Source organism: Ambystoma mexicanum, chromosome 3q, assembly GCF_040938575.1.
Source record: "Ambystoma mexicanum isolate Mex_15411 chromosome 3q, UKY_AmexF1_1, whole genome shotgun sequence".
Taxonomy (NCBI): domain Eukaryota; kingdom Metazoa; phylum Chordata; class Amphibia; order Caudata; family Ambystomatidae; genus Ambystoma; species Ambystoma mexicanum.
In genome coordinates, this window is record NC_090926.1 from 192,320,130 (window position 1) to 192,341,626 (window position 21,497).

Here is a 21,497-nt window from a genome sequence, read left to right on the forward strand (position 1 = left end):
CCAGGTAAGTGCCACAAAAGATGTATGATGTCATCTTCATCACCTCAATATAGATGATGGATTAGTTTCTCGCGCCGCAAGCAATTATTGCTGGGCTGTTTATTTATTTAGCATTTTTTAAAGCGCTCACAGCCCCCGGGCATGGAGGTGTTGTTACAGGTATTGTTTGTTTTTCAGTATCATAATTGTTTTTTTTTGTCTTGTTGCGTTTTTATAATGCGCTTAAAAACCCAGAGGTTTCTAAGCTCGGACCCGGGGATCGAACCTGTGCTGTTTCGTGTAGTCTTGCTTCCATGGCGAATACGTTGCCACTGAGTGACCCTCTACTTTTGTGGCCGATTGTGAAACACTGGTTTACTACTCACAAACTACATTTGCGTTTTTTTTTGTCTTTAAGCGCACCGTTTTCAAATGGGATTACCGTACACCCTGGTTCAAAAACGCGGCATCAAACACGTTCTCACATTTGCCAGAAAAAAGGCAAAAACGTGTGTTGTAATGCTTGGATGTGTAACTCTGGGGTTTATTTAAAGCGGGTGATGTAAATCTCAGTCAATAAACATGTGACCCAAGAGTGCCAGAATGAGTGAGTGATAATCCGTGTTGGGGCCGGATATGGTGGCCGTGGCCCGCGGCCGCCGCAATGATAATGTAGGCATGAGCATGAATTTATTGAATCAATGATCATTCATGCCTACATTATTATTGCGGCGGGCGGCCCCGGCCGCCGTGGATATGGTGGCCTGCGGCCGCCCGCCGTAATAATAATGTAGCCCCGTTGAATGGATATTGTGGCCGTGGCCCGCGGCTGCCACAATAATAATGTAGACATGAATTGAATTTGAATCAATCATGCCTACATTATTATTGCGGTGGTCATGATGCCTACATTATTATTGCGCCGGCCCTGACCGCCTTGGATATGGCGGCCGCCGGAATAATAATGTAGGCATGAATTGATTGAATCAATCATGCCGCATAATACATTATTATTGCGCCGCCGTGTGGATAATATGGTGCATTGGTGGCCCGCGCGCGGCCTCCGCAATAATAATGTTGAAGCAGACTAGTCAGCAGAGCAGAGGAATCAAGTCCAGTCATCAGCCGCCATTTCAAGTTTCTTGGCTATGCACTAGTCTTGCCGCTTGGTGATGGACAGTGTTATGAATGCCAGCCTGGCTTAATGTCTTATCCTAGAGTGGGGTGATTGAATGGTGATTTTGAAGGTTTGTACTGGAGCAAAGTGATTCCGCGTCGAGGGCCTCCATACTACAGTTGGGTGATTGATTGGGGTTTAAAGTCTATCCTAGAGTGTGGTGAATGATGGTTTTCACGTGTTGCGCTGGAGCGGGGTTGTGGGCTGGTGGTGGGCCGATCCAGGTAGGTCTAGCACTGAACTGGCGCGGGCCACACATCCGCACTGTTGGGCGGGGCCGCGCCCGGCATTAAGGGGTCAATATTTTTTGGGCACTGGCACTTATTTTTTTACAAATTAAGCACTGTGCATCATGCATATATTGGTATTGTTGCAGTTAAACACATTTTAGGGGATTTGGTTTTGGAGTTGTGACATACAGGTTGCTTGCCATATGGGTGGGTCATGCAGGCATACGTCTGGGTCACACATGTATGAGGTGGTGTATACTGTGTGACGTGCCTTCCAGTTGTGCAATGCGTGCAGTGTGACACATGACGTTTACATGCTTGTGCGGTGTGTGTCAGGTATAGCTTTGAGGTGCTGGATATATGTGGATGTGATGGTGCTGGGGACAGCCTATAGGCAGGGTTGTGTACATGTGAGTGATGGTCCATGCATTGGCTCATTTCACTGTCACATTTGTGGGACATCATCATGCTTTGCATTACAGTGGTTTGTGTGGACACTCACCTCGATCTGCTGATGACGGCACTCCCCGCTCCATTTCTCCCACTCCCTCAATTGACTCCATCCCAATTGTCCTGGCACATGTTTCCTCCCAGCGAGTCGTCTTGATTGGTGAGCTTGCTGTGCCACCTGTTGCCATGGCCCGGCTCCTGTTAACTGCCAGAATGTTCCTGACGCGTAGGTGCAGGTCGTCCCAGCGCTTACGCACATCCTTCACGGTGCAGGGGTGGTACCGACCGCACTGACATTATGTGCCACCTCCTCCCAGATCTCCTCCTTCCTCATATTGGCAGGTCGACTCATATCTGCCGCAAACATGACATCCGCATTTTCTGCAAGGGTGTCCGTGAGCATGTTAAACTCCTCCTCTGCAAAACACCTTGCAAAGGCGCGCAGCACCTTTCTTCAGGGCCTTGGCCATGCTGATGTAGTGGTATATGAAGTTGGGTCTGCTGTCGTGATGATGCAGGTCCTGTGTCTGGAGGATTGCAATGGATTGTGTGTTTTCAAGATGGCTGCCGTGCTCTTTCCCGTTCCTGTGCGATGACGCTGCTTCCGGTTCCTCTTATTTAGCAGTCACCACTATTAGCGGTCACCGCTGATAGCGGTCACCACTAATGCTGCGTTCATTGATGCCGGTAGTGCTATCTGCTCTTTCAATGATACCGCTAAGGGCCATTTTATGGACTTTAGCGGCATGGCGATAATGTCATTACCGGCATGGCGCAAAGCTTGTGAACGCGAACTCATAATAGCCCTCTATTAGTGGGCTCTTTACTACATGGACACCGTATTTGCTCCTTGCCGGTAAGGACGGTTACTTACCTCCAAACTCATAATGAGGCCCTATGATCAAGAAGGACTACGACAAAGGACTATGAACAAGAAGGACTATGATTAAGGACGCTAGGACGCAAGACTCTAATGAAGGAGAAGGACTAGTATGAAGGACTGTCACAAACGAGGACTAGATGAGGAAAAAGACTAAGATGAAGGACCATGATGAGGGACTGTAAGCAATGAGGAGGACTTTTAACAAGAATCATGGACAAGGGACTTAACAAGAATCATGGACAAGGAGAAGAACTATAACCAAGGACTATGACTAACACTATGAGAAAGGAGAATGACTAGGATGAAGGAGGTCTATGACAAAGGACTGTAATGAACACTGACAAAGCAAAAAGACAAAAACAAAAGATTACGATGGATAAAGACTAGGATGAAGGACTATGGAAAAGGACCAGGACAAACGAGATGGATAAGGACTAGAATGAAGGACTATGGAAAAGGACCAGTACAAAAGCATAGGACCATAATAAAGGATCATGATGGAGAAGGACTAGTACAAAGGATTATGATGGAGTAGGACTAGGACGAAGGAGCAGGACTACAATAAAGGGCTTTGATGAAGGAGGGAGAAGGCTATAACAAAGCGCTGTGGTGAAGGACTAGGATTGTGATGACCAAGGACAATGACAACAAAGGACTATCATGAAGGACTATAATCAGAAAGGACTAGAATGAGAGACTGACAGATAGGGACCGTTAGAAAAAAGAAGAATGATGGTTCTGCATGAATCAAAAACCACAAGCAATGCTCTGGCCAACCCACTGCACCATCATTTTGTCAGCCTGCTATGTCATTACAGAAGGGGAAAGACCATATGCAAATCAGAATTTGCCCCTCCCAAAAAAGACAGTCAAGCCCAAAATGCATGATCACGTCCATTCTGCACAAGATCACAAGCAACCCCAGACATGTTTATTCATAAACCTTCCAGCCATCAACCTTACGTTTTTTTTTAAGAGATGGACTAGGACAGAAGAGAAGGACTCTGACGGAGGAGGAGGACTAGGACAAGAAATTAGGAGAAGAATACGATGAAGGAGATCTAAAACAAAGTACTGTAAAGGAGGATTATAGTAAAGCATGGTGCCAAAGGGCAACTATGAAGGTATGAAGGAGTAGGACTGTGATGACAAAGGACAATGACAAAGAAGGACTATGATGGAGAAAGACTGGGATGAAGGACTAGGGCAACAGATTATAAAGGAGAAGGACTAGGACAGGGCCTACGACAAAAGAGGCGGATTATGATGGAGAACGATGAAGGACTATAGTGAAGGCGAAGAGCTAAGAGTGAAGGCTATGATGAAGGGCTAAAACAAAGGAGCACTATAATGAAAGACAATGATGATGGTCTTTGTTGAAGGAGAAGGACTATGAGGAAGCAATAGGATGAAAGATTATGACAAAGGAGAAGGCCTATGATGAAGAAAAAGGTCTTTGATAAAGGTGAAGGACTTTAATGAAGGACTGGAACAAAGGAAAAACACTGTAACGGACCAGGACAAAGGAGGAATATGATGGACTTTGACTATGATAAAGGAAAATGAAAAGGAGAAAGGACTATGATGAAAGAGAAACACTATGATGAAGGGCTAGGGCAAAGGACTTTGATGGACTAAAACAAAGTACTTGGAAGCAGAATGGTCAGCAGAAACACATGAGGTACAATCTGGAATGCAGAACAAAAAGGTAATGGCTGGATGGTTTTGAATTAATATTAACCATGGGCATAGTTCTGGGCAACCCTCCAGACCGTAGTTTTTTAGCCTGCCAAGCCATTACAGAAGGTGAAAAACCATAAAGCTTGGTCCTACCCCAAAAGGGGCAGTCCAGCCCGAACTGCTAGGTCACATCCCTTATGCACGAGACCACAAGCATCCCCAGACATGTTTCAGCTTTGTTGGGCATCATCAGTGAGGAGTAGCTTGGGTCTCTAGGCCGGGCAGATTTGGGACCCACGTCTGGGCATACACGTCCCACTCGGGATGACTTTAGCAAAACAAAAAGGTGATTGCTGGAAGGTTTTGAATTAATCATAACCAGGGGCATAGCTCTGGGCAACCCGCCAGACCATCGTTTTGCAGCCTGCCAAGCCATTACAGAAGGGGGAAAAAACCATATGCAATTCAGGCTTGGTCCTACCCCAAAAGGGGCAGTCCAGCCCGAACTGCTAGGTCACATCCCTTCTGCACGAGACCACAAGCATCCCCAGACATGTTTCAGCCTTGTTGGGCATCATCAGTGAGGAGTAACTTGGGTCTCTAGGCCGGGCAGACTCGGGACCCACGTCTGGGCATACCCGTCCCACTCCTGGTGACTTTAGCAAAACAAAAAGGTGATGGCTGGAAGGTTGGCCTAGAGACCCAAGCTACTCCTCACTGATGGCATGGCTGGAGAGAAGCTCAAGAGCAGCGGAGTCGGGTGAGCTCTCCAAAAAGGCGATGGCAAGCATTGAGAGAACCCCTGAATGCTGGGACTTAGTAACAACATTGCGATTTTGCTAGTAAATACGACGGAAAGACGAGATTGTATTAAAGGCACAGGGTTCCAAGCTTTGCACAGTAGAATAAAATACCATCAGCTCTTGAGGTCCTACTCACTGCAGGGATTTCATATAGATTTGTGTTCAAGTCTTTTCACCACAGGTGTTCAAAAAGGTTTTGTGTGCCAACTAAGAACAAGAATTATAGTGCAGGAACTAAAGGGTCCCCGCTTCGACAAGACACCTTTTAGTTCCTGCACTATAATTCTATGTAGTGTATTCTTATCCATTTGAAAATGTTTGATAACGCACCTCTGTGTACTGCTCTATTTTGCTGGCACTTCGTGTTTGTTTTAACCAACGATGTTTTTGTGGGTAATAATGGCAACTAACTGTGTGGGATGTTATGCAATTTGTAAAGGCACTCGATTGAAAATGTATTCTATTGGCAAAACTCCTGCGACTGAACCTACCACATCGCTTCCAGTGTGTCACAAATGTGATGTGACCTTTTTCGTGTGCAACCAGTGCTATTGTGTGTGTGTGGGGGGGTAGATGGGGGCTGGAGGAGGTTTTGCTGTCTCTGCATTGGTTTTGCTCCAAGGCAGAGATGGCATCTAATAGCTACTTGGTGACTTTGAAACACACATGTTTGGATTCTACCACCTGCTTCCTTATTTGACCTACAAATGTGTGATCCGGGACCATTCCTTCCTTTAACACCCAATAGAGAGTGCTTAAAACAGACTGCAGCGCAATACATTGGCCTATTCTGTTCAGCCTGAAAACCCCTAGATGCATTCACATTGTCCTGTTTGGCTATTGCTCTCCGCTGCGCATAGAGTGGAGTTGTCATGGTTTGAATGTCTCTCTAACGTTACTCACCGAGCAGGCATGTATTCAAATGAGAGCCACCTGCTAGGAGTTTTACATCTTCCCACGATCCCCTTGTAGCTGACCTGTAAAACGCCTTTCGCATGCTTGGATTAGGCCAGCAGTACAGGTGGACTTCTCCATTGGCTGACTTTTCTAAAATGCTGTAGTTTTGAGCCCCTCTGTTACTTGCCTATAACCCACAGAAGTAGAAATTAATTTCATGCTGCAGTGCCATCTACTGGCAGAAAGAGAAATTTTTAAAATCAAGAATTACAGTGACAATCCTGCGTAAACGGTACGCATTTAAAAGTGAAATGTGGCGTACTGGCAAGAATTCAATGCGTAAAAGGGCCCTATACGCCCCTTATCTGGAGGGCTGTGTGGGGTGGTTTGGGGATAATAAATAATATAAGGGGATTGGGTGGTGGGTTGCAGGGTTTTTTGGATTGGGTGAGGGGTTGCGGGGGGTTTCCCCCCGCATATATGTCCTAATTGACCTAATAAATTAGATCAGTTTTCCTACAAGCAATTCTCCCGCGATCAATTGTGATAGAGCAATTTGTATACATTTGGAAACCTCTCACTAGATATGGCATTTTTCATTTTTTTTTGCTGTCTAGGGTTATGGGGTCTTGTGAACAATGCTGGCATTGCAGTCCCTGTGGCACCCAACGAGTGGCTGACGAAAGATGACTTCCAGAAGGTGCTGAATGTGAACCTACTAGGGCTGATTGATGTGACTTTGAGCATGGCCCCGCTGGTTAGGAAAGCCCGTGGCAGGATTGTCAATGTGTCTAGCGTCTTTGGGAGGGTCGCCTTCTCCAGTGGTGGTTACAGCATTTCCAAATATGGAGTGGAGGCATTTTCTGACAGCCTGAGGTATGTATTGTGACCACAATATTTTCATCAAGTACTTGGGATTGCAGGAGGTGGCAGCCCCATCCCCAAAAAGAGTACATTTCTCATGCAATCTGACTAACTTGGTTTGATTGGAACTTCTCCTTTTAGTGTTGTTTCACTGGTGGGATGGCAGTTATGTGATTTGGGTGTCCGTATTGGTTGCTAGGGAGAACAAGACAACATCAGGGGTTTGTGTATTGTTTTATTGTGTACACCACAAACTGGATTGCCTCTTGGTGCTGGGAATCAAGTGTTAAGGTGACAGTGCACCCACAAGAGGAGGTCGAGCGGCAGACAATTGAGAAGAAAAGGAGAGAGCGAGGGGAAGTAGTGTCCAAGGAAGGATGACGATCCGGCCAGTTAGGAAAGGAACATTTTGATTTATGTCCAGAAGTGCATGAGTTAATCCATGCCTCTTATACGAGAAGGCGACGCGTTCCAAAGATGAGGGCCAGCATAGAGAATCATCTGTCAGTTTGCTCTTGCAGTGAGATAAAGGAAATTAAAAAAGGGTGGGATCTTGAAAGTTGGTGGATTTTGGAGACAGCAAGGAGGGAGCCAAAGCGGAAACACTCCTCAAGTCGATGCACAGCAGCTTGAATTCTATTTTGTCCTGCTCTGGGAGCTAGTGAACGCTTCTCAGATGGGTAGAAACCAGGTGATGATTTTATTTTTTAAAGTGAAGATCACACGGCAGGCTGCCTTCTGGACCTTAATTTGGTAAGCAGAGACACCTGCGCAAAGAGCATTGCAGTGATTTAATCTTTAATTAAAAAGCGCTCTGACTACTATGGTCAGCGGGATAAGGAGAGAATCATTTGTAATAGCATTATGTTACCTGGCAGCAATCGTTTTGACCACAATACTGATTTGGCAGTTCGGGCTCATTTCTGCATCCCACAAAAGACTGTGGTTATGAAGCATGGATTTTACAGTGACTGGATCTCCAAAGAAGGTCGAAGGTGAGCAGAATGTTTCAGAAAATGCGTTGGTCTTATTACCAGGAATTCAATTTTGGATCCATTGTGCTTCAGTTGTTTGACGCTCGTCCAGGGTTCAACGTCAAACAGTCCTTTCAAGGTCGCAAAAAACTGGCCTGTTCCCCCTTAGATACAGAAGTAAATCTGCACGTTGCCTGCATTAGTGTGGAAGAGGAGATGGTGTGACCGCAACATGTTATTTAGTAGTCTAATGTAGATGATGAGCAGCTGTTGTAAGAGGTGGGGGGGGGGGGCTCTGGGTATTCTGCAAGGCACGCTCATCTATTTTGTGTACTCCAGGAAAGAGGTAAACCAGTTTATGACGTTTTTAGGACCCCTGCAATTGATTGGAATTTTCATAGCAAGATTGGGTGCTTGACGGTGTCGAAGGCAGCCAGTTGCAATGTATCATCCCACACTGAGATCATAGCTCATTATGTGCTGTGGCAAGGGTGAAAACCTGGCTGAAGGTGGTCAAGGAGCGAGTTGTCTTAGACATGTTTTGGGAGGTTGGCATAGACAACCTTTTCAATTATTCTGGTTAACCAATAAAATCCAGCAATCGGTTTTAGTAAGGTGTCACTAGGGGGCACTGCATTGTACTTGGTACTGATCCAATTGACAATGAGCTGTTGATGTGTTTATTTGTTAAACGGGCAAACCATTATGTCGGTATGGGCAGCTGTAATAGAAGAGCTACGTGTGTCATCAGATTATCTTGCTGGCCACACTGCTTGAGCAGCATGTATGCGGAGTTCTGCGAGACATGTTAGGAAGTCACATAAATAAAAGGAAGGATGTTTGGAATGGTCGAAGGGGTAGAGCCAATAGTAGATCGTTTGCCAGGAAGGAATGAGTCCATGGTCTTATATTTTCCCTACCTTTTAGATGATAAATGCAGAGATAATGTGGATGAGCTATTGAGTCTGTGGGATCAAAGAGATGGATCATGCAGGGGAGACGAAGGTCTGCAGAGTTTTGATGAGTAAGGAAGATTGTCTGCCTCTCTCGCTTTAGTGTAACATAACTAATTTTTTGTGCTTGTTTGCAAGAGGGGTATTGATGTTTGCTCCAGTCTCTTACTTCCAAAAATTCCTTTTGAGGGAATCATTAAATCTGTTTATGAAAGGAGACCTTGGTGTGCTTTTTATGAGACTGGTGCATTATGCCATTGGTTGGGAGGGTTGCCTGCTAGTAGTGTATGTAGAGGGGGTAATTGCAAGATGGCCCCTACTGGTTGATTCTTGAATTTGATTTGAATCCATCTTTCTGCAGGATCTGAACCATGTACGTTCGTGTTGTAGGTGTGTTTGTGGGTGGGCTTGTGGTGGATGAGATGGATAGACTTTGGTTATGGTCAGACCAGATTACTAGTGAGATGGTTCTATTCTACATGATTTTGCCAGCTTGTAGGACTGTCCCCAGAAAAGGACAGTTGCTGTGAGGTTTTTGCTATAGAGGATTTCGGGATTGACCATGTTTATCTGAATGTTTTTCTAGAGAGGCTTGTGGCCAGGAGTTGATCTGATGTCAGAAAGAGCTTAGTGAGGAGACACAGCGGAGAGCATGGGGGACTTGATTCCATACACTTGGATTTTGGTGATCATAAGAATATGTGAGCCAAGTTCCAGGATGAGGTTTGTAGTATGGAAAATGCAGACCTGGCATTGATGAAAGACAAAGGAGTTGCTGTTACATAGGAGACTGAAAGAGGACAGGCGTTTGGTCAGCACTGATGATTGGCACGTAGACTTGAATGGATGATTCAGGGAGACATCTATGGCGTAGACAAGGGGTGCAAGGGTTTGATGAGATTCCATTAAAACTAGCTGTTTTCGGGTTGAGATAATGGGGTGGCAGTCAATTAGTGCAGGGTTTTGATTGCCAAGTGATGGCTGGACATGCTAATCAAATATTTGATTATATATCAGAGCACACTGTTGAACAGAGTTCAGAAGTTCCAGGAAGAAAGCTTAAACAGGCTTTTAGCTTCAGAGGGGTTCCCAATAGTGGCTAAAGGGGGGCTAAAATCTGGGCAAGCAGCTGGACATTGGGTGTGGCCAACTTAGGTGAAAAGATCAGCCAGAGATCCCAGTAAGAAGTTGATAATAGCAAAAGGAGTTTAGCTCACTTATGGTATGGTTTGGATACATTAGTAATAGGAGATCAAAAGTAAATGTTGCTGAGGGCAAAGGATCTAATCTCCCTGCTCAGAGCATGTTAATTTCTACCATAAAAGATCAGTTCACAATGGACCGCTGCATTGTAATCCCTTCCTGCCTTGCCCTTAAAATAAGTTCTATTTCACTTTACCCTCTTTCAGGGCAGAGTAGAAAGCAACACAACCCAAAATGTCCCTCTGCTAGGAAAAATCTCATTCTTGATATTCAAGGAGGGGTGCAACATCAGATGCCCCTGGTGGATGGGTCACCTCAGCCCAGGAGGGAAGAAAACAATTCTCCAGAGAGGAGGGGCATGTAGGAGAAGGATCCACAGGGCCCAGGAATGGTGCCCCTTGGTGAAGAAACCCTGTGTGAGATGACAGGCAGCAAGGGTGGCACAGATGATGCGGGTGGAGAGGAGTCAATGGGCCGTCGTAGAGGAGTCAATGGGCTGTCGTACTAGGAAGGACCGTTACGCTGAGTGCAGCCAACAAGGAGTCCATCAGAGAGGGGCCATGGAACAACGAGCGGCTGGTGCAACAGCGCAAACACGCGGCAATAGAGGCCTGGATGCATAGGAGAGTGGCCTGTTTCTACTGGTGCTATTTGTAACAGTCGCCGTTGGCACAGGGAACCCCACTCATGGTCTTGGGGATCTCCAGCTAAGTGAGAGTTGTTGTGTTGTGGGCGGAACAAGGCTGAGGATGTTCATTTGCTAATGTTGTCAGCGTGAGTTGCTGGAGTTGGCTAACTATCTAGGTGTATGAAATGCCGGTCTGATGCATAGTGGAAAGGCAATATAGATGACCAGTTTGATGGACAGAGAGAAGCTTATGGAGGTGGTTGTTGGGCATAGGTCTATGGGATCGAAAGTGTAAATCTCCATTAAATACAGTGTCCAACCTTTTTTGTATTTCAGACGGGAGCTTAGGCCTTTCGGTGTGAAGGTAACGATGATAGAACCAGGCTTCTTCAAGACTGACCTCGCAAGTCAGAATGTCATTCAGAGCTCAATGGTGCAGGCTTGGGAGCAGGCATCGCCAGAGGTCAAGCAGAGCTATGGGCAGAGCTACTTCGATGAGGGTGAGTTGTACTCCTACCTTCAGAACTGTTAAAGACACTCTTTATGAGACTCCAAGGTTTCTACACCAGTGAATTTACAGTTAAATAGCTGATCAATCGACTTGGCTGCCAGTGGATATTTTCCTAGCCTGCAGGCCAGACCTGGTCCATACGATTTGGAGCAGCAGCACAGGCCTTGAGCGTTTAGGTGAGGATCAGAGGGTTTCCTTTCGAAAAGCTGGAGTTAATATAGTCCAACAGCTTTTTATGTGGTGGAGAAGGCAGCTTCCTTCTTCACGGTTTACCTCGTCCCTTGAAGGGACAACATAGAATGTAAATGCTGCATTGAATGCTCCTACAACCTCCCTCTCCCTCCTGACATCGCTGATAGAGCCCCCACCACAGGATAACCCTCCTATCAGGCAACACTTGTATAAATAGACATCATTGTATTATTATGACACTAGCCAGAGTTGTCTTGTAGGACCTAGATTTTGTGAATAATGAGAGTAAAATTACACAGAGAAGGTAGATTTTCCAAATTAGTATGCCGATTCAGGTCAGAAAAGTGTTTTTGTTCCTTGGATCCATAATAGTCTCCCTTCCCCCTGTTTGTTCATATAATAAATAATATTTAGCAAGTACGGATGCCTAAGCAGGCACAAAAAGTCCTTGTGTTACAGGCATGGTTTATTACGTTATATATTTTACAGTACCACTTCCCGGCTCACTACTTTCTTTTGACCCTCTCATTTACTTTATGACCAGGTTACAAGAAGGCAAAGACGGCGGAAGTGATTTCCAGCCCCAACCTTTCGCTGGTCACGGATTGTATGGAGCACGGCCTTACATCGTTGCACCCGCGTTTCCGCTACTCCGCTGGATGGGATGCCAAGCTCCTCTTTCTGCCTCTCTCCTACATGCCCACTGCATTTGTAGACGCTCTTCTGGCACTTGGGGCACCAAAACCAGCTGGGTGCCTTTGAATTTGCCTGTGACCTGACAGATTGATACTAGGAGTCCAAGAGATCGCAGCTTCAGACCCCATTACTCTGTATGTAAAATGTACAAGACCAGTTCTTTTGTTTTCATTGTACGTATGGCTTCATTACACGTTTGGAGGTAGTGGAAAAACAGGCGGTAGTTGGAAATACGACCTGTTTTATTGCTCTATCAAATTATGGATTTTGTTATTAACATTTTTAAAATTGGCCTGCTTTTGTGTGGAGGTCACACAAATGTGTTAATGGATGTGGTATTACCACATGGGGTTACACGGATGAATCCAATGGGACTCCAAAGGAGAATACAAAGGGCCTCATCACGAGTTGGGCGGTAACCCTTAAAATCGGCGGTAACGCTATCAAATTGGCGGTAACGCTATCAGTCCGTCAGATCACAAGTCCAAATACCGCTGGCGCCATTACAGCCGGCGCAAGTACAGCCGGCTGTACAAGTGTCGGCTGTAAAAGCGTCAGTAACCATTCGCGCTAAAACATTTGTAATCACGCATCCGGCGTAGGCGAAATTAGCTCCAGAAAAGCGGCGGATAATCCGCCGAAAATACCCCCAGCAAAAAGCTGGAGGTAAAAGAACGCAGGCCACAGCAATAAGGGCCCAGGTGAAACCAGAGCAAATCAGAGGCCTACAAAGGACCCACCCATGCACACCACACCCTCCCCAACACCATCACACCAGTAGGAGCAGGGAGGAGACAGCAATAAGGGCCCAGGTGAAACCAATGCAAATCAGAGGCCTATAAAGGACCCACCCATGCACAACACACCCTCCCCAACACCATCACACCAGTAGGAGCAGGGAGGAGACAAAAATAAGGACCCAGGTGAAACCAATGCAAATCAGAGGCCTACAAAGGAATCATCCATGCCCAACACCATCACACCAGTAGGAGCAGGGACGAGACAGCAATAAGGGCCCAGGTGAAACCAGTGCAAACCAGAGTCCTACAAAGGACCCACCCATGCACAACACACCCTCCCCAACACCATGCTGCCATTTGGAGCCGGGACCCTTGATGTGGACTTCTACCTGCTGCGCCTGGAGCTACAGAGACCAGCCAACCAGGCCAGGGCCCTGAGAGTGCAGGGGGTGGTGGGGATGAGGAGGAGGAGAGCAGCACCAGCAAGGCGGCCAGCCATCCTCAGGGTCAGGCCAACACCCTGGGCCCTGACTGATGGCCAGTTGGTGATTGAATATCGGTTGGACAGGGCAACCATCACCCAGTTGCTGGGCACAATCCAGGCTGACATCGGCAGCCGCATAGCCATCAGCACAGCAGTACCTTCGCTAGCGAAGCTTGTGTCTGTGCTACATTTCCTTGGGACTGGCAGCTACCAACACACCGTTGCCATGATGCATGGCATGGCCCAGTCCACATTCAGTGCCATGCTGGGACAGGTGCTGGATGCACTGTTGAACCATGTGAATGAGCACATCGCATTGCCAGCCACACAGGCACAGGTGAACCAGCTGAAGGGTCAATTCCATGCCATTGCCCAAGTCCTGAATGTAATAGCAGTCCTGGACTGCAAACATGTAGCACTCGTACCACCCCAGGCACATGAGGCAGCCTACAGAAACCGGAAACAGTATCATTCCCTTAATGTGCAGATGACATGTGGCCCTGACCTCACCTTCAGCCACTGCTGTGCCCGCTACCCAGGATCCACCCACGACTCCATGGTCCTGCGCAGCAGTACCCTGCCAGCGTACATGGAAAGGAACAAAGGGCAAAACACATGGCTGCTGGGTGAGTACAAATGTATACCATAATGCATGTTAATCCACAACTGATGGGGATGGTCACACACAATGAAATCCCTGAATCTCAATAGGCAGAACCATTATTGCAGCATTCCCAATCAAGCACTTTGCATGAGAAACCTTGGACATGTCTAACACAGCAGAACACACCCATTCAGGGTGTAAAAGACATGTGGCAGCACATTGACATATGGAAGGCCTACCACCACAAAGCCTCCTGTGTCAGTAGCACTATGGCTCCCAACACTGACACAGTACAGACATCCCACCCTGCCCACCAGACAGTCATGCAAATGTAACACAAAAGTCGCCACATCCACAAATGCACCACACATAAGCAGACTGAGTAATGGCAATGTTCATCCCACAAACCCTGTACCCTGAATGGCCAAGGAAATGCATGGAGAACAGTACAGAATAGTGACAACCAGCAAATGCAACTGCAGTCAAAGGGAATGGCAATGACACATGAGGGAGCCACTTCTCTCATGCAGAAGTAGATGGAAGGGCCCCCTTACCAAGTGACAAGTGAATGAGTACAGTCACATTCCGAAACAGAGGCGTACCTAGCCGAGAATACCTCATTGATTCAATTCTACTCGTAGCACAGCACACTCCCCAGTGTTATTGACCTAATGACAAGTATGGCAAAATGACACTGATGACTGATCTCTGTACGCCCACTGAATTTACCTTGTCCCCAAACCGGCTTTCTCTCCCCTGCAGGTGATTCTGGATATCCCCAGTACACGTGGCTCATGACCCCTGTGCGTCATACACACACGGCAGCGGAGCAGGCATACAACCTTGCCCATGCTCGTACACAGATCTGCGTGGAGAGGGCATTTGGACTGCTGAAGGCACGCTTCCGGTGCCTCGACCGTACGGGAGGGGCATTGATGTATGCACCAGAAAAAGTTGGCAAAATTGTACTGACATGTGCCATGCTGCACAACATCTGCTGTCACAGAATTGTGCCACTGCACCCTGATGCTCATGTGCAGCCACCTGAGGATGGGAGTGAAGGTGATGAGTGCCTGAAGGTGTTGCACGTGCACAAAGGGTTGGGCTGAGGGAGGGGAGGTTGGCCAGACAGGGATTGATTGATGTATTTTTTTTAAACAGGTGATGGCTACATTCAACAAATGTCACTTCAACATTAAATAGCACTTTTTCACAATCACTACTGTCCATTCTTTGTGATTTTTGAAACGTGATTTATTCTCAGTGCAACAAAGCCCCCTCCCTTCAGTGAACACCCAGCACACAATCCTCCCTCCCCCCAGTGAACACCCAGCACACAATCCCCCCTGCCCCCAGTGAACACCCAGCACACAATCCCCCCTCCCCCCAGTTAACTCCCCACAACAGTGCAGGTAGGTGCATGTTTGTTATCAGGGCACCCACACGATGCCATGTACAACTAGGATGGTCGTGGGCGCTTTCCTTGTCCGAACCCCTCTGGTGTGTGTGACATCAGGTGGCGCATTGAACGGCGCATAGGAGACGGCTCAAGGGATCCTTCCATGGGTGTGGTTGAGGTTGAAGGGACTGACCCGGTTGCCTGTATGTGCTGTCGGATAAGGTTTTTCCCTCCCTTGTCTGCTCAGCAAGTGCTGACACTGCCTCGCACAACTCCCTCACCTGTTGTCCAAACCCTGTCAGGGCAGTGGTACATTGCTCAACAACTCTGCGTGTGCGCGCATTGTCACGCGCTATGTACCTGCATCCATGGCGTATGGATGCACTGATAGCCTCGATGTGCCGGCTGTGCACCTTGGCCATTGATTCAACTTTGGCCTGTTTAGCCTCAATCACGTCCAGTCGGCCCATCACTGCTGCCCCTGTGATGAAGGGCACCCCTGGTGTGGCAGGTGCAGGCCTGCCACTTGTGCGCTGTTGGGAGGGGGCTGCATGGGGACATGTTGCCGGCTGGGATTGGGCTGCCGGGCTCTGAGTGCCGGTCTTTGCCATATGATGGCGTGTCCACGTCTGGCTGTGGTGTGCGGACACGACGCACATGCACATGTGGGCTTTGTGCTTGCTGTGTGCCTGGCCTTGGGGTCCCCTGTGGTGTGACCATCCCTTCTGCGTCACTGCTTCCGGGTGAATGCAAACCTCCTGCATGATGCGCACGTGGAGGTGTCACTCCCACGTCGGGCACCAATCAACAGGTCAGTCCCTCTGCATCGGGGCTATGCCTGGTGGCTTAGGGCGAGCTGGCCGTGGACTCCCTGGGGGCATGTGGGTGCTGCATCGGTCTGATAGGGCTGCGTTGTGGTGAAGTGGGAGGTGGCCTGCGTCGGCTCCCTTCCGTGCGGCCCCTTTGTGGGGTGGTGGTGCTGGTGGAGGCTCGCTGCCTTGGGCGCCGTGATGGTGTGGCCTCCTCCCCATCATCTTCATCCCGTTGGGTTTGCCGTGTGCCTATAGGGTACATAGGCTGTGGTTTGAGTTCAAGGCAACCTACATTGATATCATGCACTTCATGCCATCAAGTGGGATTGAAGACAGTATCAATCATGCATTCAACTTGCATTTTGTACAGTCGCCATGTGATGCTTGGTGTGAGTGAGTATGGAGGTCCACTGCATGGGAATGTTTGTGTGACAAGATTACATGCGTGGTTGGGGTGCACTGTGCTCAGGATCTTCGGGGTGTATTCCTGCACACTCAAACTCTACGTAGCTGTCCCATGGCTATGGATGTCTATCCCCTGCCCCTTACATTGATGCACTGCACGTGCAGGGTCGTCTAGGCAGCACCACGGTTCAATGGATTTAGGGCTCACTTATGGGTGTCTGCAGTTCCTCACACACATTTCTTCACATTCATTCACTCAGGGTCTGCATGTGTGGTACTTTCAGTTGCATGCATTCGGGGTGGGACTCACCTGCAGTTGGATCAATGCCAGTGCCTGCCTCCACTCCTCCAATTCCCTTGATGGTGCCGATGTCAATCAGGGCACTCATCTTCTCCTCCCAAGGTGTGAGTTCGGGTGCGGGTGGTGGTGGCCCTCCTCCAGTGCCCCTGCTTACACTCCTGTGCTGTGAGAGGATGCCGTGGACTCTCACATGCAGGTCGTTGAGGCGCTTGCGGCAATCCACCCCATCCTGGGGCACGCGCCCCACAGCAGTGACCCTTTGGCTGATGTTGCGCTATATCTGTGCTCTGCGCTGGCCACTGGTTTGCACTGCTGCAGCTCTTCATGATGGATCTCGGCCTCCTCCACCAGTACAGCCAGCTCCTGGTCGCTGAATTTGGGCTTTCTCACCCTGTCCAGGGCAGTCTTGCCCCTAATGCGCTCTTGTGACATGTTTTGGTGTTCAATGGGGTGGATGGCTTCCAGGGGCTGTGATATCCGACGGATTGTGATTTCCAAGATGGCCGCCGCTTTGTTTCGCGTTCCGGCGGTGACACGTTTCCCGCGCGCTATTTGCGCTAACGCCATGTCCCGGTGTGCGTGCACGAAAACTCGTGATCTGGCGGATTATCCGCCGTGGGGCTTGGCATTGGCGCTATTTACGTTCGACGGGAAAACCGCTGCATTACCGCTGAACTCGTGATGAGGCCCAAAGTCTCTGACTCTAAATGAAGTGGACCCTTCCATTAGTGCATGTGGGAGCTGCAAACATGTTTGGCAGCATTGTTTCTATGTTCCTCCAGGCCCTTTCTGAAATAAACCTTGGTGTAGAGTTACAAACTTGATTCCCACAAAATCGAGGTAATGTCACTCAATCTTCACTGTAACCGAATTGTCTGTCATATTAGCTGTCATCACTTTAGCTTTGGCTTTCTTAGTCTCAACAGTAAGTGCCGCAACGGGATCACACGTAAATAATAAAACTTCAATTCGATTCATTTTACATAAATGTTCTGTCATAGCACCCCTCAAGATACCTATCTCGCAGTATGTACGTTTGTGCCTCTTATCCAATAGGTCCAAAATCCTACTCAGCACCGGAAACTCTGTACCAAAAAGTAGTGCATCTGATGTACATGGATCAGTCAGATCAACCCCTACAGTTACCTCTTTACTGCCCATTTGAGGATTAATCACTGTGTCCTGATCAAACAGATTAATTTGTTCATTCAGATCTGTAAACTGATTCTTTACTGTAGGTGAGCTCATTATTCGATCATAACAGCCTCCTTTACTTCCCAAATCTCTTTGCCGTTGACCTTTACCCATAGCCATGTATTGCTGTTATAGGAGGAGATGGACAACCTCCTTTTGTTTACTGAGCTGCTGAATAAATGCACATCTTCAATTCCCTTGCTTCTATGAGTTACTGGGATTGAAGGTCCTAAAGAGAGCCTAATGCGTTTACTCAGCTCTGCTTCTATAGCTGGACCTAATATTGAACAGTCTGCTATGTCCCCACTGCATGCAATCACACCATCTTTTTCCATCTCTTTCTTCCATGAATGTGAACTCCCATCACAGATTCCCTCTAAGGTTTGGACATCCAGTGCCATATCATTAACCTCTTTAAGATCAAATTTAATATCTACTGTCTCCATGTCCTGACAATTGCTTTTCATTTGAAACCACATCTATCCCCACAAGTGGTGTCTTCACCATAACTGAATCCGGACTATGTTCCTCACATATGGAAGTCCCCACCATATCATGTTGGGGCTAATGCTGTCATAATCACACTCTCTTCATTTGTAGTTATAGGTACTCCAATGCCATTTAAAACTGGTACAAATGCTCCAGTCAACTTCCGCCCCCTTCTAAGCCCGTTCACCATAGTGGTTTCTTTAAAGAAAAATCAATTACCTGACGGGTACTCATATACATAGGATCCGGCAATTAACCCAGAGCATACACTGACCTTACAAGATTACTCCTGGGTAATACCTATTGTTGTGTTATAAGTCCACCATCAGCATATCTACAAATCACATGCATAAAGTTGTTATAGTTGTACTAATACACCACCCAAGATGCAGCACAGATGATGACCAAAATGTAAGTTTCTAGATTCTGGGGTAGGACATGGAAGGCCACCTGTAATTTCTCTCCCCGTAGAACGAGGCTGCAAAAGTGGATCTACAAAACCACAGGCCTGTAAAGGCAATTGCCCAAAAAAGTCGAACGCCATTTCATGCAAAGCAACATGGCAGGTGTTTGAGGGTTACCTACTGCGTAAGGACATTAGGTCATGCCAAAGTCCCCCAGATGCATCCAAAGCCCACCCCAAAGTTCTTCAACGTCTTTCCACCCATAATATCTCAGCAGACCACCCACTACATGATGTGTATGATTTTGTGATTAAAAAAAAGAAAAGAAAAAACAAACGTATGAATTGTTGAGTTTATTTCAAAACCTGGGCACATAGGTAGAAGGTCTTGGTACTCGCATATATCGCCAAATCCCAGTTCATGATTTCAACACCCAATGTGTAACCCTCAGGTTTCAGGGTCAAATGCCTGGCTGAGGTCCCGCAGGAATATGGCCGTGGACAGAATGTTTACGACCAGTTGGATTCACGGACTACTCAACTCTAAACTAGACCTGCAAATGGCGGAATTGGTACTTAATGCCAAAATGTTATTTTATTGTGTATTGTTTGACATGTTTATTGCCTCATAGGAAGTGAAATGTTGAGCTTGGCTGTCTTATTTTCTCATCATTATAAATGAGTTTGTCAGTCACTCTCCGTTATGGCTCATTATTGTGATTAATACTTCAGACAAATGCCGTTATTAACTAGAGTTCATATGCTATTTTCAATGCACATTTATTCTTCTTTTTAATTAGTTCTAAATAAACTATGTATTTACCGATCCATCCTGTGTCATTAATATTTTTCAAATTGTTTCATATTATGAATGCTTCATGTTTAGCCAACCAGCAGATGTGCGCCATTTCTTATACTATGAAAGGTTCACAAGAAATGTTATAGTTGACACCCCATAGAAAATGAATGCCAAAATAAAACTGGTCTTAAAAACATGGTATCTGTCAGTCAAATTTCTGACTTTGGTCCTGGGATGCGTAAGGATTTCTGGATGGGTTGGGGAGGACAAGATGCAATCATACTAGCAGACATATAAGGGGGGAATGCCACTATCTTTTGAAGACTAAGGAGAAATTTAAACTGGACAAAACAGAGCAGTTTCGATACATGCAAGTTAAGCATTGGATTATGCATAGGGAAGAGAAAGTGGCTGCGAATAGATCACAGGTGGGCATAGAGATTGCTATGAAGGAAGGGGTCGAATCTTGAGGTTTTACAAATTACTAGATAATGCTTCACTGGGGGATATATTACCTTATATGGAAAGATGGGAGATTGAATGGGGGGGCGCAATTTCAGAAGAATGGGGACAAATTTGGTGGAGGGCACATAAGGCATGCAAATGCACCACAATTAAAGAATCGTCTTACAAAATCTGTTTTAGATGGTATCTTACCCCACACTGCATGAATAGAATAGCTAACTACTCATCGCCATTGTGCTGGCGGGAATGCAGTGGGGTTGGGGACCAGGGGCAGATGTGGTGGTTTTGTCCGAAGGCACAATTGTTTTAATAGGAGATATTGGGCTATATTAAAGAGATAACAGGAGTCCAACTGTCCATGGACCCTGTAGTGGTCGTTTTGGGCACTGTTGCAGAGGAGATCTTTGTAGCAAGTGGTGCTTGCACAGTTTTAAAAACACACTTCTTGACTACAGCGAGACTGGTTCTGGCCCAGTGTTGGAGAGCTGCAGATGGTCCAGTTATTGATTTATGGAGGGTAAAAATATGGGGAGTCCTGGCCATGGAGAAAGTATGTGCACTAGAGAATAGCAGTTATAAATATATATATATATGTATTGAAAGACCTCCGTACCTCGGTACGTTGTGCGGATTGCACTTCAGAGAGCAGCTGGGTATATGCTATCCTTACAGCTCGAAAAAGAGTCACCACAAAAATCCAGGCAACATAATATACTTTATTTTAAATGTGCCATCGAAAAAGAAAACTTGATCACGTGGGAAATGTAGACACAGATGATGGACCATAAAATACCCTGACAACTCGATAGTCATGTGGTGTAAAAGAGTGTCTTCATCTAAATGAAAACCGACTGCTTAGTGTACCAGTCAGACATCTTGCAATAGTCAAATACATGCTAATTACTGCATTGTATCTTTCGAGACTTACTGTGAGTCTTATGTATATTGCGGTATTCCGCAAATGGAGGTCAACGGGAATACATGTATTTAGTGCAAGAGCACCTAAACCTCTAGGAAGGCAACAGCCAGCAAAATAATGAGCTAAATGCTTATGTCTATCCGCTACATGTAAACAAATAGGGCGTCCTGCACAAATGGCCATACTCACGGAGTGGACATGGGAAAGATATCAACCTAAAATATCGGTGTTATAATTCACTAGAGGAAATAGTCACAGTGGACATTGCCAGCGTTGACCTCGTAATTACTACATACGGCAACAACATGCTCACAAGTATGTCATATTTAGATCGTTAAATGCTGCAATCTAAATATGTAAACC

General features: G+C 46.8%; 1 protein-coding gene across 4 annotated transcripts in view; it reads left to right on the forward strand.

Annotated features, from left to right (window-relative positions):
- LOC138582307 (retinol dehydrogenase 16-like) overlaps positions 1-19,779 on the forward strand; it is a 253,185-nt gene extending 233,406 nt beyond the window's left edge. For all 4 annotated transcript variants that reach the window (XM_069653472.1, XM_069653474.1, XM_069653473.1 and 1 more), the window contains 3 exons: positions 6,717-6,975; positions 11,058-11,221; positions 11,969-19,779. In XM_069653472.1, the coding sequence (XP_069509573.1) occupies positions 6,717-6,975; positions 11,058-11,221; positions 11,969-12,186 (641 nt within the window). In that variant the 3' untranslated portion in view covers positions 12,187-19,779. The remainder of the gene's footprint in view (positions 1-6,716; positions 6,976-11,057; positions 11,222-11,968) is intronic.
- Positions 19,780-21,497: the final 1,718 nt, after the last annotated feature.